This window comes from Oryx dammah, unplaced genomic scaffold, assembly GCF_014754425.2.
Source record: "Oryx dammah isolate SB20612 unplaced genomic scaffold, SCBI_Odam_1.1 HiC_scaffold_1, whole genome shotgun sequence".
NCBI lineage: Eukaryota > Metazoa > Chordata > Mammalia > Artiodactyla > Bovidae > Oryx > Oryx dammah.
Window position 1 is genome coordinate 52,147,622 of NW_024070185.1, and position 18,014 is coordinate 52,165,635.

At 39.3% G+C, this 18,014-nt stretch overlaps 1 protein-coding gene across 1 annotated transcript in view; it reads right to left on the minus strand.

Moving 5' to 3' along the window:
• The window catches only part of PRUNE2 (prune homolog 2 with BCH domain), a 289,354-nt gene that overhangs the window by 237,297 nt on the left and 34,043 nt on the right, over nt 1–18,014 (minus strand). Inside the window, exon 2 of the mRNA XM_040256916.1 lies at nt 299–403. Within this exon, the coding sequence (XP_040112850.1) occupies nt 299–403 (105 nt within the window). The remainder of the gene's footprint in view (nt 1–298; nt 404–18,014) is intronic.

The window sequence follows — 18,014 nt, forward strand, 5'->3', positions numbered from 1 at the left end:
TGCAGGGGACAGAGGTTCAATCCCTGATCTGGGAAGATACCATGGAGCAACTAAGCCCGTGCACCAGAGCCTGTTCTCTAGAGTCCAGGAGCTGCAACTACTGAGCCTGTGTGCTGCAAGTACTGAAGCTCAAGTGCCCCAGAGCCTGTGCTCCACAAGAGAAGCCACCACAGTAAGAAGCCCACGCACCACAACTGGAGTAGCCCCTGCTCCCTGCAACTAGAGAAGGACCAGCACAGCTGAAAATAAAAAATAAATAGTAATTTCTTTAAAAATTCATGACCTTCTTTACACTCACCTTGTCTAGAAAGTAAGCATATGTGAAGGCAGAAATGAGAGAATCCAAATCACAGGATTTGTGTCCAATAACCACATGGACCTTCTCCAAGCGTTTGCTTCGATTCTGAAATAAATTCAAATAAAACATCACAATTTAACAACAGATTAATGTAAAGTGTATATTTTTCAGTGTTTTAAAGTATGCCTTAGCTATATTCAGACCCAATTGCAAAAACTCATAAATGTATCTTGAGGTTTTATATAAGGGCCTAAAATGGTACAACATGTTTAACATTCAGAAATGCTCGTTCAAATTTTAGTTAGTTGTCAAGAACAGAAAATTATTGGGAACTCTCCTGGGTGAAACCTGAAGCTTGCCCCCATACACAGAGATCAGGAGAGACTGAAGAGGATGCAGCCCACTCCAGATGGGTGGGTGGCAGGCTCAGTAAGCAAGGGGACCTACTTACAAGGCTTGTCTTGGGCAGCCACAAGACAGTTGTATCTCCACACCTGCCCGCCAGAATCTTAAAAGTTTATGTAGAGGCCTTAACTGGCTTCCGTGACACACGGTCTCAACAACACATTGTTCACTCAAGGCTGTGTCAATAAAAATAGTTCCTGCTGTGGGATTGATGGGCAGATTGTACATTTCAAGGACAAGGGAGGGGAAGAGGAACCTCCAATTGCCAGAGTCTAGCTCTCAGGTCAACTGGTAGTCACTTGCTCTCAATGACCTCCTCCAACAAAAATGTGGTTGTATTAAGATCATCCACAAAGTAACTTGATATGAACTATATCTCCAAGTCAATACTTTTTAGTAAAAGATCATTTTTGTCTAAAGAACAGTTCCATAGTATTTTATATCATTTCTTTACACAAGAAGTTCTCACTTTGAGAGAAAAAAATGACTTTTTTCATATGTCCCCGGTGTGCAACACTATTTGGTATAAATTTATTTTTTTCATGCCACATTTTGAGTGACATGATATGCTCTCTCTGTATTATATTCTATAATCTAACAAATAAAAGTAGTTGTAATGCTTTTCTTCCCTCCAGAGACAGTAGTATGATCAGTATTATTGCTCCAAAAATACAAATCAGTTGCTATTAAAGAATGTATATTGTCACCTCTCTGAAAGAGAAGACATACATACTGTTTTCTTTCCTGGTTAACTCAACAGTTGCTTAAAATTCTTTGTAGAAGGCTGACCTCCTTCTAAAACACTGGATTAGAAGTGCTAAAGAACCAATGACAACCAGAAAATTCCACAACAAAACTGTCCAATAACAATAAGGGTAACCTAAATTGACATATTTATGGAATGTCAGGGATGACACTTATGTATACTTCCTCAGCTTTTCATCCTTTAATTTCTCTTTTCATGACTTACTAGAAAGCCAACTCGATTGTCATACTGCTCAAAAAGCTACACAAAAAATCCACTGTTCATGATTATTTCAATTTAAAAAAAAAACACTTGTTATTCCTTTTTCTACAGAACAAAGAAAAAGGATTATTTAGTAACTTACTAGGCCTCTTACAACTGAATCTATAAATGTGTTGGTGTTTGTAGAGAACTACCGTATCAGACTCAGAAACTAGTTATCAACAACCAAACTGTGGCCAGAGGAAAATAATAAGGTAAATCTTGGAGGAGGCTCAATCAAAGAGCCTATCAACATAGAGAATGATGGCAGGATCAATATTGCATATAAGTTGTCCAGTATTGCAATATTGTAAATTAAAACAAATACATATATTTTAAAATATATTGACATGTTGATCGTTAGTAAAATAATAGGATTTTCAGTTCAGTTCAGTTCAGTCGCTCAGTCGTGTCCACCTCTTTGCGACCCCATGAATCGCAGCACGCCAGGCCTCCCTGTCCGTCATCAACTCCTGGAGTTCACACAGACTCGCATCCATCGAGTCAGCGATGCCATCCAGCCATCTCGTCCTCGGTCGTCCCCTTCTTCTCCTGCCCCCAGTCCCTCCCAGCATCAGAGTCTTTTCCAATGAGTTGTTATAAACACTCTGAAGATAATTATAGCCACTGCCGCCCCCGTCACCACGTGTAGCTCCCACCTCCTTCCTCTCCCACCCTCCTTTCCTCAACCTCATAACTTTATAGCTAGTCCACTTGTACTTTTGGAGGATGCTAGTCTAGACCCAGTTCTTACCCCCAAAGCCAGACTGCTTCCCCTGTGCAACACTGTCAGATTTAGAGGTATAGAAAGAAATTGGGATAAATGCAATTATACTCCATTACAACCCAAATAAATGCATTAAGAAATCATATTACTGTAGACTGTTGTTCTTCCGAGAAGCTCGAAGGTCTAAGTAGACATTACATCATTTCTCCTCCCATATCTCTTGGAAGGCAGACAGTAAGAAGATTCACAACACTTTTTATAGGTCAGTAGAGGCTGTTTGTTAGAGGACTAGGATTGTTCCCAGAGCCCATGACCCGGTACAAAGAGCTCTGTCTCTTCTGCCCTGCACTGATCACACCATAATGCCATAATGACTTCAGGATCTACAAAATGAGCAGGGATGGGGATCGAGGGGGCAAAGAGAATGTTAAACATGCCTGTTAAACACAGCAAGGCTTCATAAAAGTATAGCATTAAAATTACTCCAAAGATGATCTATCTGCCTCCTTGTCTAGGTTCAGTAATTCCTCAGCACAGCTCTGCATTCAACATTCAACTTGCACCAAAGAAGACATGGGGGAAAATAAGAAGACTTGGGAGTCAATGCATTTCCAAGCCCAAACCAATTATTAATTAGAAAGAGAAAGGAGCTAAACAAAGTTGTGAGCCCAAACATGATGGACCAATTCTCACAACTGGGGAATCTTCTAAGATTAGGATTTATTCATTCTTCTTCATTTAAAGAGAAAAAAGCATGTATCAATTTGCAGGTCAGGCTGTAGAAGATTCCAACACAAACCTTCGAGAGGGTATTTTTTTTTTTTTGGTGACCACAACCCTCTGTTTTCATGTTTTCTTATTTGTTTCCTGAATCCTCTTCTTCCCATATATCAAGTTCCTTCAAAGTCATGACTTCTTCCAGCATCATTTACTATGTCTGCCATCTCTAGTCAATGCCCCAGTTCCCAGGCTCCAACACTATCTTCCCACCTCCATCATTCTGGTGGCCATCCTACCAGGGATCTATCTGCCCCTTCACTAGCAATTCCATATCGAATCCATGCCAATGAGTACTCTCAGGTTAATGTGTTACTCACCAAGGTAACATACTTTCGTTTTAAAGAGACCTTCCAGGAATTATGCCACAATCCAAAAAGATGATTAGAAATTTCAGGCTGGCTAAAATTGTTAGACTAAAGAAAAGGGACATCACAATCAGAAGGTTCATTTGCTGCTGCTGCTGCTGCTGCTGCTAAGTCGCGTCAGTCGTGTCTGACTCTGTGCGACCCCATAGATGGAAGCCCACCAGGCTCCTCTGTCCCTGAGATTCTCCAAGCAAGAACACTGGACTGGGTTGCCATTTCCTTCTCCAATGCATGAAAGTGAAAAGTGAAAGTGAAGTCGCTCAGTCGCATCCAACTCTTAGCGACCCCATGGACTGCAGCCTATGAGGCTCCTCCGTCCATGGGATTTCCCAGGCAAGAGTACTGGAGTGGGGTGCCATTGCTTTGATGACCCTTAAAATGGTAGACTCAACCTCAAAAAACATTCCAGACGTTCCTAAGAGCCTGATTCCTACCCAAGCCCACTAAGATATGATTCATTCATTCATTAGGGATAGCAAAAGAAGTATCATAGTAACCAGGCTTAGACAGATTTCTGCGTGCTTGGAGGAATAAAACATGAAATTAGTTACATAAACTCAACCAATAGGTGAACGCAAGGAATGTGCAGGATTTGGCTTTTCAAAACAGGTCAACAGCCAGAGAATACAGGTCCCCCTTTCAAACTTCCTACCACAAATGACCTTAGCCGTATGATCAGAGTAAAAACAGGGGTGAAAGAAAGTCAGAAAAGTCTGGGACTGAATTCAGGGGTCTGGGACTGGTAACAGGGTATCCTTAAGGTACCTGGTCCACTCTGCATCACTGGCTCCACTTGCAGGGGCAACAATGAAACTGTTTCACAGAACTGAGAAGAGACTCCTGGCCACAGTGATACCCGGCGCTTCTCAGAGTAGGCCTGTGGGACCTTCCTGTGTTACATCCCCATATATTCAGACTCATAGATGCTCAATCTTAAAGTCTATGACCCTTGACACAATTCAAATTGGGGTCTAGAGTATTTGCAAACAGACAAATTATGCCCGAATAAAAGTTGACATATGTACAATTTTACCAATTCAATTAATTATTGTCATCCAACTAATAAAATCCTGTTTGTGTGCCAGGCACTATACTAATCTCTAAGGATACATCACCGAACCAAGCAGACAAAAATCCCAGCCCCCATGGCACTTGCATTTTAGTGCAAGGAGATAAAAAAGAGCCAATAATTAGATAAGGATGAATAGAAGGCTAGGGTGCCCTGGGATGAGGTTCATCCCAGGTGATATTAATAAGGTGATATTAATAAAGATCTAAAGTGAAGAAAAGAGACCTCCAGTTATCTCAGGCCAAGGTACAAAGTGAGACAATGCCCAGAATGTTCCAACAAATAGTTATTGCCTAGCATATACATTTTCAAAATGTGACTTTATAAACTCCCAGCTAGGAGAGAATAGATTTGGCAGGAAAACAGCCATCCCCTGATCTTGATATAAGCACACCAAGCATTAAGGAATCTCAGGAGACAGAGATTTATCATCTCCTATCTACATCCAGTGCTGAGCAAGCCCAAAACAAAATGGAATCTTCATAATGGGTTGAAATAGATACTGTACTCAACTTATACTATACCTTGAACTTCTGAATAGATGGACAGAATCTCTCCATAATCAACATATAAAAGAAAATATATTGAATATGCCGGTATTCCAGATCACAATCCTCATATGCTTTCAAAGTGTAATCTTATACATCACTAAAATGAGATTTCTTCATGAAGTTTCTTACCTCTTTTTAAAAGCAGAGAAATATCTAAGCATTAAGATTCAACCACCCATGAAAGCAAACTGTACTTGTCAAGCAAAAGCACTTTCAAACACACTCTGATCAAAACAGAATTGATCAATGAGAGGGCTTCCAGAGCCCTGTCATAAGCTCAGGCCCCTCCATCGTTTTTTTGTTTTTTGTTTTTAATAACTCCACCCTCTGAGAAACAGAGCTGTTCCACCTGGAACTTTACATCCAGAGCCCCACAACTAACCTTAGTCAACAAGCCCTTGTCACACAGTTTTACTACGGTTTCTCCATACCTATCCTACTCTACTCTTTTTTCTTAAAAATCCTAGGCAAATGTTTTAAAAAATAATGAATTGAAATGATCATTATAGAAAAAGCCTACAGAAGTTGGAGAGTCCCCTTCATTGCACACTGATGCAGCGCCTATTTCTTAGTCCCTCATCTTTAACCAGCAAATGAAGATGCCAGGGAAAAAGAAGTCATTTGAATTTACTGGATACTATCCCCAAGGAAATCCAGGAACAGAAACAGTTGGCAGTTGACTACTTCTAACTCCAAGTCAATGAGGGGTCGGAATGAGGGGTCTTCCTTCCTGGAGGCTGGCTCTGGGTGGCACAGAAAAGGGCTCAGTTCCTCCCCAGAAGAACCCTGTGTACTGAAGGCTGCCATGATTCTAAATCAGGAGACTCAGAGATGGGCAAGAGGAAATCTTACATGCTACTAATGTCCCTTTCGATCCCTATCTCCAGGCCAGTCACAGCCACCAGGAAAGCCAGGAGGGAGGGATGCATAAGGAACCACAGCCGAACGAGCAGCAGGGGCAAAGGGAGTTGTGGAGTGCCCAGAGCAACCTAGTCCTCCAAAGGCAAGGACAAAAGCCCGTGATCACCTCTATCGGCTATGGATAAAGCCACATTCTTTGTTCATTTGGTAAATGAGTGAGATGCCTTTTGTTATTGGCCTTGGGTTTAAGATGATGTCTGGAACTTCTGACCTGCTGAACATCTCATAATCTTATCACTATCTGAGAAAAGGTTGGGACTCAGAGGGAGCACAGGCTGGAGGGAACAGCGTGACATTAATTAAAAGTTTTAAAAAAGCAAAGCAGAAACTTATCACTCTGTGCAAAGTCCCCAGAACACAGGAATTTCCTCCACCAACTGAAACTTTTGTATTTTTTTCTTTATTTTTGTTTCTTTTTCTGGTAAGGAAAGAAATACGAGTCATTATAAAAAGTCAGACACAACAAAAATTAATAAAACAAAGATAACCACTGTTATTGTTGAATATTGTTGAATATTCCACATTTTAAATTTACACAAGTATACTGACACATATACTTTACAAAAACAAGGTTCTTCTCTACTTACAATAGCTAGGACATGAAAGCAACTTAGACGTCCATCAACAGATGAATGGAGAAAGAAACTGTGGTATATATATACAATGGAATATTATTCAACCAGAAAAAGGAATGCATTTGAGTCAGTTCTAATGAGGTGGATGAACCTACAGCCTATTATACAGAGTGAAGTAAGTCAGAAAGACACACACACACAAACTCAAACCAGGGCTCCGTAATAACCTAAAGGGGTGGGATGGGGTGGGAGATGGGAGGGAAGTTCAAGAGGGAGGGGATATACGTATACTTATAACTGGTTCGTGTTGATGTATGGTGGAAACCAACACAATATTATAAAGCAATTATCCTTCAATTTAAAATATATTCTTTTTTTTTAATGGAGTGCTTCTATTCCCAGTCTTTAGAGACTTCCTGTTTTCACTTAACAGTATACTGCTACTGCTATTGCTAAGTCCCTTCAGTCGTGTCTGACTCTGTGTGACCCCATAGATGGCAGCCCACCATCCCTGGGATTCTCCAGGCAAGAACACTGGAGTGGGTTGCCATTTCCTTCTCCAATGCATGAAAGTGAAAAGTGAAAGTGAAGTCGCTCAGTCGTATCCGACTCTTCGAGACCCCATGGACTGCAGCCTACCAGGCTCCTCCGTCCATGGGATTTTCCAGGCAAGAGTACTGGAGTAGGGTATACTATGGACCTTTTTCCATGATCCAAACTACAGATATTCTTCATTCTTTCTGGCTTAATGGTATCAATTGTGAGGATATATCTCTATGTATGAAGGAGGGGTATGGGAGTTGGTATATGTATATAGAATTCCTTGGATCATCATACGTGCTTTTTTAAAAATCTCTATGATATTGCCAAATAGGATACTATGGCCCACTGGCTACCTTGTTTAGTCCAGTTTCATTCTAACGGTTAGTTAATAAATAATAATAAGTGACTGGGAGGCTGTAACTGATTTCTTCTGAGAGCTGTACCTCAGGTTATGCGTAAAAACAAAAACATTTACCAGAATCTACAAATTCAGGACATAGACTGTTTCTATTTAATTTTCTCATAGATGTCCAAATTTAATTGGTGACGTACTGGATGAATATAAACCAGTGAATCAGGAAAAGGCAAAAAGCTTTCAATGACGAAACTCAAATGATTTTGACATAATTGAATTGTCTCAGTCAGTACTGACAAAACCGAAACTTAATCAAGTCAGAGAAGCATAGTTTATAACCTCCCTGCTCACCTCCCTCCCACCTGACCTCAATAACATTTTCCTTCAGCCTCTCTTTGACGTGCTGAAGGCTCTCTTTCAGTATCTCTCAGTTGGGAAAACTAAAGGACAAGAGTCGATCTGAGCAAATTCAGCTATAAGCGGCTCAGACTGCGCATCCGTACCCCTTCTAGATGGTCCAATGTAGAGGCCATTGTGAATAGTCAGTGGCGGAGCCAAAAGCTACACTCAGCTATTATTGCCCAAGGCCCTTCTTCTTGGGTGGGCATCTGGGTCCCCAGTGCCCTTGGGGTCAGGCTCCCTTTAGCTGGAGCATTTGACATTGACTCAAACATTCACTGTTCTTCTCAGCTGAATCCATCTTCCTCAACCTGTTTGCTACCCATCTTGAAAATACAATGTTCTCAAAAGAAATGACTTCATATATGGTTTTCATACTTCCTCAATCATAATAATGATTTGTGCTGGAATTGTTATTTTACTTAAGACATTTAATTTTTTATATTTTTGTCCAAGATCCTCTTACTGACAATGTCCTAAAGGACAGTTTTGGGGGACAACACCATTATTTTTCCTCCACAGCTTCAACCAGAAAAGGTCAAGGATGATCCCCCAAAAATCTTTACCTTTTCTGAAGAGCCCCTTTAGGAATTGGCCTACATACTATCATTTTCAGCCATTCCACTTTTGGGGGAACTGTGTCCATACATTTATTACCAACTTGGTGGGGTAGCCCTTTAATTTCTTCTCAGTACTGCTTCCTTTCAGCTTAAATAGATGCCCCATCTCAGAAGTCTGTCCTCCATGGTTTCACAGATTTTAATAATCTCTCAACCTTCCTCTTTTCAGACTTTAGAACTGTAGTCTTTTCCATCTAGCCTCATGTAGATGTACATCTGGGTCCACACAGCTTTCTGACCCTCTGCTGTCTTTAACCCCTTTGCTATGCTTAGTACTTGCTGTGAACTGAATTGCTCACCTCAAAACTCAAATGTCAAAGCCCTAATCCCCATTGGTGGTATTTGGAGACGACATCTTTGAAAAATAATTGAGTATAGATTTAGTCATGAGGATAGGGCTTTCAAGATGAAATTAGTGCTCTTATAAAATAGCAGAGGGCTTGTGCTCTCTATTTCTCTGTCTCTTTCTATCTTTCTCCACTGTGTGAGATCAGAAGAAGGAGGCTTTCTGTAAGTCCGGAAGGTGGTTCTCACCAGGACCAACCATGCCAGTACCCTGATCTTGGACTTCCAGTCTTCAGAACTGTGAGAAATAAATTACGGTGTTTAAGTCACCCAGTCTACAGGTGGCTTTAAGTTACCCTTGAATTAACTTAATATTTAATTTTTTGATAATATAAGTAAGACTGCAAGGAATATTAGGAACATAGTATTCTCATGCCCATCTCTAGTTATTTCTTCAAGATATACTTCTGAATTTTATATTTCTGGGTAATGTAGGTAATGTAGAATGTAAATATTTTAATGCCTACCAGAAAACTAGAAATTTACATTTTCACCTACAGAAATAACTGATTTTCAAATCTTCAGCTCTGTTTAAGCATTATCTTGTTGCTAGGTAAAATAGTACCTTAATATTGTACTTATTATACTTATAAAGTGCTTGAGGTCATTTTTTTCCCATGGACACTGGTGTCTTCATATGGACATATTTTTTTGTGAATTTTTCACTGCATATCATTTTAGGATGTTTATTCTATCCTCACTGCTGAATTAAAATACTGTATTATTAACAAATTCAACTCTGGAAACATCAATAAGATATTACTTTGTTCTCTGGCCTCGGGCATCTATGGAACAGCTTGTTCAATAAGTTGCATTAAGTATGCAATAAGCATACATTATTTAATATGACATTATCTTTTCAAGCACTAAAGAGCAATGATACACTTTGTACCATCTTACCATCTTATTCTCAATCTACCTACTATGTTTTCTGAAAATTGTTGCAATAATACAGGCCAGACTCTGCCTTAGTTTCTTGCTTTGACTGAAATCCATTTACTTCTCTTATAGTTAGACTCATATAAAAATGATGATGCAATTTAAATTTAAATCTAAAGTGTTGAATGTATCATTCACTATTAGGTATCTTTAAAAGCAGTGAAATTTTGATAGGCCAAAAAGAATGGCAGAACTAAAAGACTAGATCTTAAAAATTCTCATCACAAAGAAAAAATTATAATTATTATGGTGATGGATGTTAATTAGATTTATTGTAGGGATCATTTTCCCATGATCAATACAAATTTTCCCAAATATTCAATACAAATATTGAATCACTGTTATACTCCTGCTGCTGCTAAGTCGCTTTAGTTGTGTCTGACCCTGTGCGACCCCATAGACGGCAGCCCACCAGGCTCCCCCATCCCTGGGATTCTCCAGGCAAGAATACTGGAATGGGTTGCCATGTCCTTCTCCAATGCATGAAAGTGAAAAGTGAAAGTGAAGTTGCTCACTCGTGTCTGACTCTTGGCGACCCCATGGACTGCAGCCTACGAGGCTCCTCCATTCATGGGATTTTCCAGGCAAGAGTACTGGAGTGGGGTGCCATTGCCTCTCCAGTTATACTCCTAAAAATACCATATAATACAGTATTACATGTAAAGTACATCCCAATAAAAATACATACATATAACATGTGATTTAGCTACTTCAATTCTGTGGGGAATATGATAAAAAATAAACTGAAGAGTAGGAGATAATATTTGCATAATATTTGTACCATCTTGCTATTAAAAGGGCAATATTTCTAACACAAAAAAGTTGCTACACATTGATTGAGAAAAAGACAACCAATGAAATCATCAGTAGAAGTGAGAATAGGCAATTAATAGAAGAAAAAAATAAATAAATGAAAAGAAATTCAGCCTCATTAGTAGTCATGGAAAGATGGATTGGCAAAAAAATTGGGAATGCTCACACCCACTGTTGGTTAGACAGCAGGCAGTAGTAAGGAATACTACAACCAATGTGGGACTAATTTGACAGTACCCTTTAAGATGCAGAATGTTGACACTTCTTGATCCAATATTTATTTCACTTCTAGGTATCTATTCTATAAAAATAAAATCACCAATAAATATGGGTATTTTAAATTCCTCATTGTAATTCAAAACCCATTGTTAAATATGAATATTCAACAAAATCCTGAGAAATATTTGTTGAAGCAGATATTTGTAATAGAAGCAAAAGAAAAACAAACAAGAAACAACATCAATGTATAACAACCAAGGGATCATTTGATAAATTATAGACTATCCATAAAGTATAACCAAAACACCTACTATCAGACAGATGAGTTAGATCACTATAAAGACCTGGAAAGGTGTATTCTGATATTTTCCCACTACTTCACATGGCTGTCTCTTTCTTTCTGGGTCCTGCTTCTCAGAAGAAAAGAATGCTGCTGTGGTGATGGTAACATCTTGCTGATTGCACTAGGATCACCTACCAGGATATTATTTGTAATGCAGATTACTGAGCCCATCCCTGATACTCAGAATTAGTAGGTCTGCAGTAAAGTCTAAGAATAATGTGACATGTTTGGGAGCCATGGCCTTAAAGAGGACCCAAGATTAAGCTCCCAAGGGCCATCTGGCTTTTGTCAACAGCAGAACAAATCTGCATTTGGGTTTTGAAAAGGACTGCTCGAGTTATCCTAGACTAAATACAGTTTCAAAGGGAACTACTGGTGGTGTTAGATTTACTAAAGTTAGATTTACTCAAGTCTACAGTTAGAAAAGGACTTGGGTTCAGCCAGTTGAAACCCATCAATAGTTTCCAAAGTGAGAAAAAACAAACCACATAAACTCCTATTTATCTCATCCTTTGAAGTTTTCTGTTTTATTAAAACTACATTTTATGACGTGTCATATCCTAGTCTAGTAATACATGAACAGAATTCAGAAATAAAAATACTTCTTGAGAGAATGAACTCAAAAGACTTCTACTAATGCTTCTGGATAAGAAAAAAATATAACAGACCATTTTTTATAGAGGAGAAACTAACAACTGAGAAATAAAGAGAAGAGGAAGTAATAACTTCAACCTCCACCTAAAGTCCACCAGGCTTCCTCTTTGGTGCAATATTCTACTTCTGCTGTGGAGTACGGAGAAATAAAAGTCAACAACACAAATTAAAATAAACAGTACATCTCTTCATTTGTTGGTGTGTGCAATCTTTAGTTCCTAGTAATCCATGCATTGAGGGGTCAGCTATTCAGATATCAGAGATTCAGTTTTACTAGATCAATAGCTCCTTGCAAGCCTGGCCACATCTTGAACTTGGTATCCCCCAGAGTTCCTAAAGCAGTGAGTGTTCTGTACACAGCAGATGCTCGAAGCAGCATTTGTTAGTGAAAACAATGGCTGGATATAACAGTTAGGCAGAAGAGGGTTTTTAATTTTTATATCTATCATGTTCTTGTAAAACAACAGTAGTATAGACTAACACTTTGTTAATAGCCCCAAAGTTAAAAATTATATTACAGACTGCAAGTAATCATACTTCTCTCAAGTATAAGACTCTCATTTCATAGTGGGGTCTCTCTCTGAATCTCTCCCCCTCAACACACACACACACACACACACTCCAGAGTATGATGACATACTCATTCTGTCTACTTCATGGGGTTACGTTCAAAAAATGCTTTAAAGTGATTTTTATATAGTAACAGATTTTATGACTATTATTTATCACATATTATCACATATTTCCCTTTTCCTGTTAGGATTTTAAACACATAACTTCTGACTCTATTACACATTCTAATTTATTCATTATTCTGAAGATATAACTGTTATAGTAATTTTGTTTTTAAATGTCTCAAGCAAGGGAGAATAATACACTGAGGAATTCTATGAAAACATGACTTGCTATCTGTGTGTGTGTGTGTGTGTGTGTGTGTGTGAAGCAGGCCCAATGCTCTGTGTGTGTGTGTGTGTGTGTGAAGCAGGCCCAATGCTGGGCCCTGATCCATTAACCCCCACAGACAGGTGTCACTATAATTAGTTACCAGGTGTTACTCAGCTGCGGCTCCAGCACTTACATGGTTAATGGATGTCCAGTGCAGAGTAATTTTAAAATTCCAGTTTGTGTGATTTCAAGACAAATGGGGTATTTAACGTATTAACAATCAGAGCCAGTGAGGTTGTTGCCCCAAGGCACTATTTTTCCAAGGAATTTCAAAACTTCATGTGGTGCACTTCTATTGTGCAGTTATGCCCTCTTCCTTTTGGTTGACAAAATGTGGAAAATGTGTCATAAAGTTCAAATTACTTCTTACTGTCTACTCACAAATAGGATAAGACGACATACATCTGCTTTCCCCAAAGCAGGAGATTAACTGTTCAAGTTCAGAATGCCCTTTTCACAAAACGTTGATAATTTCTCAAGCTAGATGATGAATCTGTGTTTACTCTGGCCTCTCTGTGGTGTGTGTTCAAAAACATAAATAGTTAAAAGTAAATGAGAAACTGAGGCAAGAGAGCAAAGAGGTTTTCAAGAAAGAAGGAAGAGAAAGGAAAGAAAAAAGAGAGGGAGGGAGGAAGGGAAAGAGAGAGAGAAAGAAGAAGGGGAGCAGGGAGAGAAAGCCTTTTTCACCAGGTCTTGGGAAAAGCCTGGGCCGTTCACACTTTGCAGCTAGTCAGAGTATGTCTTGGTTTCCATCCTTAGGGGTGACTCAGCACTTAGAATTGTACTTGGTAAAAACATTCAACTAAATATCAGTTGAAAGGATGGACTGAAGCAATAAGAACCCCAAATTCTGAGCTCATGGGCAGCTAAAGTCTAGACTGAGACCACCACAGCAAACCAGGAAGATGATGTTTCTGCCTGCTCCTTAGCCCTTCGCCTTCCTCATCCCGTTCACTCTCACAAGCCCTCACACACACCCTATGCCCTTTTGGACATTGTTTTTTATCTCTGTCTTATAGGTAGAGGTAGAGAAGAACAGCAGCGTTTATGATACCATCCACACACAACACTGGAAAACCAAACTGTCTTAGACCTGAGAAAGCCCATCCATAGATCCTGACATGATTCCAAAGGAATCTTCCATGATGTAATTGAACAAAGAAAATGTTTGCAGTGGAACTAGGATTTAGAGGGCTAAACCAGTGAGACTTACAAGGGCTGTCAGGTGAAATCTGCATCAGGAAAACTACTGGAGGAAAATAAAGAACTGAGAGCCTTCACTTTGCTTTACTTTTGTGGGTTTGCTTTTCTTGCCTCTTCATCTTGGCAGTCTGTTATTCCTACACACCTATGTGCATGTATCTGAATGTTCATCCTGCCTGCAATAAGTCAAAATAATTTTTAAGAGGTAGACAAATAGCCCCCAATTGATTTCAATCATGATTCACTAAAGTACTCAGATTTGCTTCCCTGCTCTTTATTCTCCTCATCTATGGAAGGAAGAAACATACTTTGAACATGAGGTGGGTGCCAAGAGGGTAGGGGTCTTTATAAACTATTTTTTATCAGTATACCATGGGAAATTTAGGATGACTCAGTAAATATATGACATGTACTAAGTGTTTCTGCAAAATTTTTGTAGTAAATACTTCGTACGAATAACAGAGAGAAAAGATCCAAAATAACAAAAGGTATGATGACTTTTGAACTATTTCACTTTACATGTCACTCTCTGCTAAGAATACAGAGCCTTCTGAAAATAGGATGTATATCTGGGTGCAGACAGGTATTGATGGTTCTGTAGCATATATCCACACACACACACTCCGAGGCCTGCCCAATGTGATCAAGTCCATTGTTATGAGTAACCCCTTGAATGAGGAGCACACGGGAATAATGAGGAAGTGACATTACTGTTAACACCTATGTAGAAACTGAGAAGCTAAAATCCTTTTAGTTTAACCACCCTCTTCCCTAATAGCTGCACCAGAGAATAGACAGGGACCAAGGGAATTCTATAAAATGAAAGCCTCTCCATAGGGGTCATTGATACAAGCTGGAGCAACTCACAGAAGCATCTCTAGGACAAAGCACCTTCCCCAGGGATGGGCAGGCAACACCCAACCCAATGAGCTTCAAAACACAATATTAGAAAATAAAAGACTAAAAAGCTGTTCTTACGCTACTACTTCTCAAATTTGCCCTGAAGAGTAATATTTAATAAGTAACAGCCCTAATTTTTGTTGCTATTTTTCCCATCTTTAAAGTTTTTATAAGTTATATGAATTTACTTTTTTTCCTCGATTAAAAGTATTTCCTTTGGGACTTCCCTGGTGGTCCAATGGTTAAGACTCCACATTTCCAGTGCAGGGAACGTGAGCTCAATCCCTGGTCAGGGAACTAGGATCCCACACGCTGTGCCAAGTGGGGGGGGGAGTATTTCCTTTTTTACTGGAAAAATTGTGATTCATAAGTATTTTAACTTTTCTTTAGTTGGTCCTCATGGAAAAGAACAAAAGGCTTCTGTTCACTCCACTAAGTTCTCAGAACTTTATTTTGTGAGTCTTTGCTCAGATCAAGTCCTCTTAACCTGCTGCCTCTTCCAAAGTCAGCCGCTCACTGTGTGGCACAGGCTGCTCTGATCTGTTCATCATTTCCCCTCCCTCAGATTGGGAGGGCCGAAGCTAATTAGTCAGGTTTTCTCTCCCCATGAACAAGCCAGGATGTACTCGGAAGGGCTTTTCCCAGAAGCTTTGCTTTGCTGCAGTCAGCTTTTTGTTGTCATAAGAAAGATCTATTGCTTTAATACTCACGCGAGTGAACGTCTGTATTTGGAAGGGATGTCGGGCAGGTGACACCACACACGTGGAATGTCTGAAAGCCTCTCAGAGATGACAGTAATGAACTGACAAGCGGCTGGGAGCAGGCAGGAGGAGAAGCTGCATTTCCAGCAAGATGCGGTGCTGCAGGTTGGGGGGACCGTGTACAAGCGATATGCAGGGCAATGACTGTACTTTGCAGAGATGACAATTTTAATGATGCCATTATTTATTACGCTGTGTGTTTTTCATTGAAAGAAGAACTCTCACCTTCCTGGTGACCTCTCATTCACTCTCTCAATATTTTGCAAAATACAAAACTCACTTTAAAACTAAACTGCAGCTGGCACAGAGCAGTTGGGTATTTAATAAAGATTTATTAAAATACCGAATACTGCCGTAGGAGATAGATACAGATGAGATAGATATAGAAATATGTGCATAGGTACTGTTTCATATGTTTTAAAAGCAGAAACAAATCAAGTATCACCCTCTGAGAAGAACAAGCTTTTCCAATGAAAAGTTTCCAATTTTCTAAGCATCAGCTCCTTCCAACCCTAGGATAATATGATTTTATGATTCTAAGCACTAAATGACCTGTGTTTCAGTTGCCCATACATTTTGCCCATAGTAAACTACTCTTTTCTATTGGGAGAATTGCTTGGAGTGTCCAAACATAGCCCCTCAATATGGAAAAATTTCAATATGTTCATTTGAATTTTATTTTTGTCATTTTAAGGGGCATCATCAATTAAATTATGAAAAAGTTACCTTTAATATAAAATATTTGAACAAAGCTTTCTGCCTTGATGTTTTAAATTAGTCATAAAAAAGAAAGCTTCTGTATTAGAGGAAGATTTTGTTATTTAATTTTTAAATAGGTGTCACATTAAACTTTCAATACAAAAAATACATCCAAAGAATGACAAATGAAGGTTTAAAAATATTTGGCAACCTTAACAATATATAATAACCACTAAATTTTTCACCATAATAAATAGTTGTAAAATGGACATCAGCTTTTAAATTTTTTCACTAATCCTATAAAATATAACTTTGTTCATTTTGGGCTACTGGCTATATTCAATGATGAATTATGTAAAATTTTTCATTAAAGACGAATTTCCTTACCATTTTATTTTTCTTAAGAGAGTATTTTTTTCTGAGTAATGTCTTTAGCAGAAGTTTAAAATTCCAATAACAATCTGAATAATACATCTTAGTTTCTTAATACTGTGGTATTTGCTCTGAAAATTCCAAATATTTGAAACTATAAGCTAACAATTCTGCCTTATGACAACTGCAACCCCACTGCCCTACGTATAGATACTAATGTAGAAACAAATAGTCTTATTAGGAATACTTGTCAATTACTCACCGAACAACAACTAGAGAAGTGAATCTGTGGTTTGGAGACCCAAAGGAGTCATTGCATCTTAGCAGTGACCTTCAACTGTTTAAGAGAGTATTGTTTATCTTCACAAATCAGTCCTTCTGTATGCTCCCCTCCCAAGCTTTTTTGTTGGTGCTTTGTTTGACTGTATTTCAGAAGGCTATAGCAACTAAAAGCCCTTAGATCATATAACACATAAATTTTCATCAAAGAAAAAAGAGAGCGAGACTCCTCAACGTGTAATGTGTGTGTGTGTGTGTGTGTGTGTGCGTGTGTGCACGCATGTGTGTGGTGTATGACTTCTTAATTCAGCCATGTCTTAAGATCTTTAAAATCTCAGGGTGGAAAAAAGGGGAGAAAATGTTTTTAAACTTCTGGCTGAGGTGGTAGGAAGGTGCCAGTAGTATGTGAGATGAGAGCAAGAAAAGATGGAGAGAAGATGGGACCATTGGATGGGGGAGATGGTCCTCTCTTTCCACTTGCTTGGTAAGCAAACCCCAGCTAACCAGAGAGAAAAACTCAAGAGGCAACAACCAGTTAGTAACAACAGTGACAGCAAAGAGCACCTCACTGTCTCACTACTCCAGGGGGAACCATTTCCATCTCATGGAACTGTGCCCAGGGGACGCCATTCACATGCATTCAAGATGAATGGTGCCTCCAGGACAACTGCGGAGCCACTGCTGCAGTTTCTCTGATCCTGGCATCATTTCACAAAATTCTCAGAATCCTGGGTGGAAGATCCTTTAGTATTCCCAAGTTAAATCTGGTGAGCAGAGATCACAGGAGGTAATTGCCCCAGGGCTGGGATTTCCAAAGCCGCGCATTTTACAGGCTCCCTGCCCGTGGGCTGACAGCAGTGGGAACTGTTTCTAGTAATGTGGTGCTTCCAGGGTTCTGCACAGTCCTGTCTCCCTCTGCCTCCTAGGT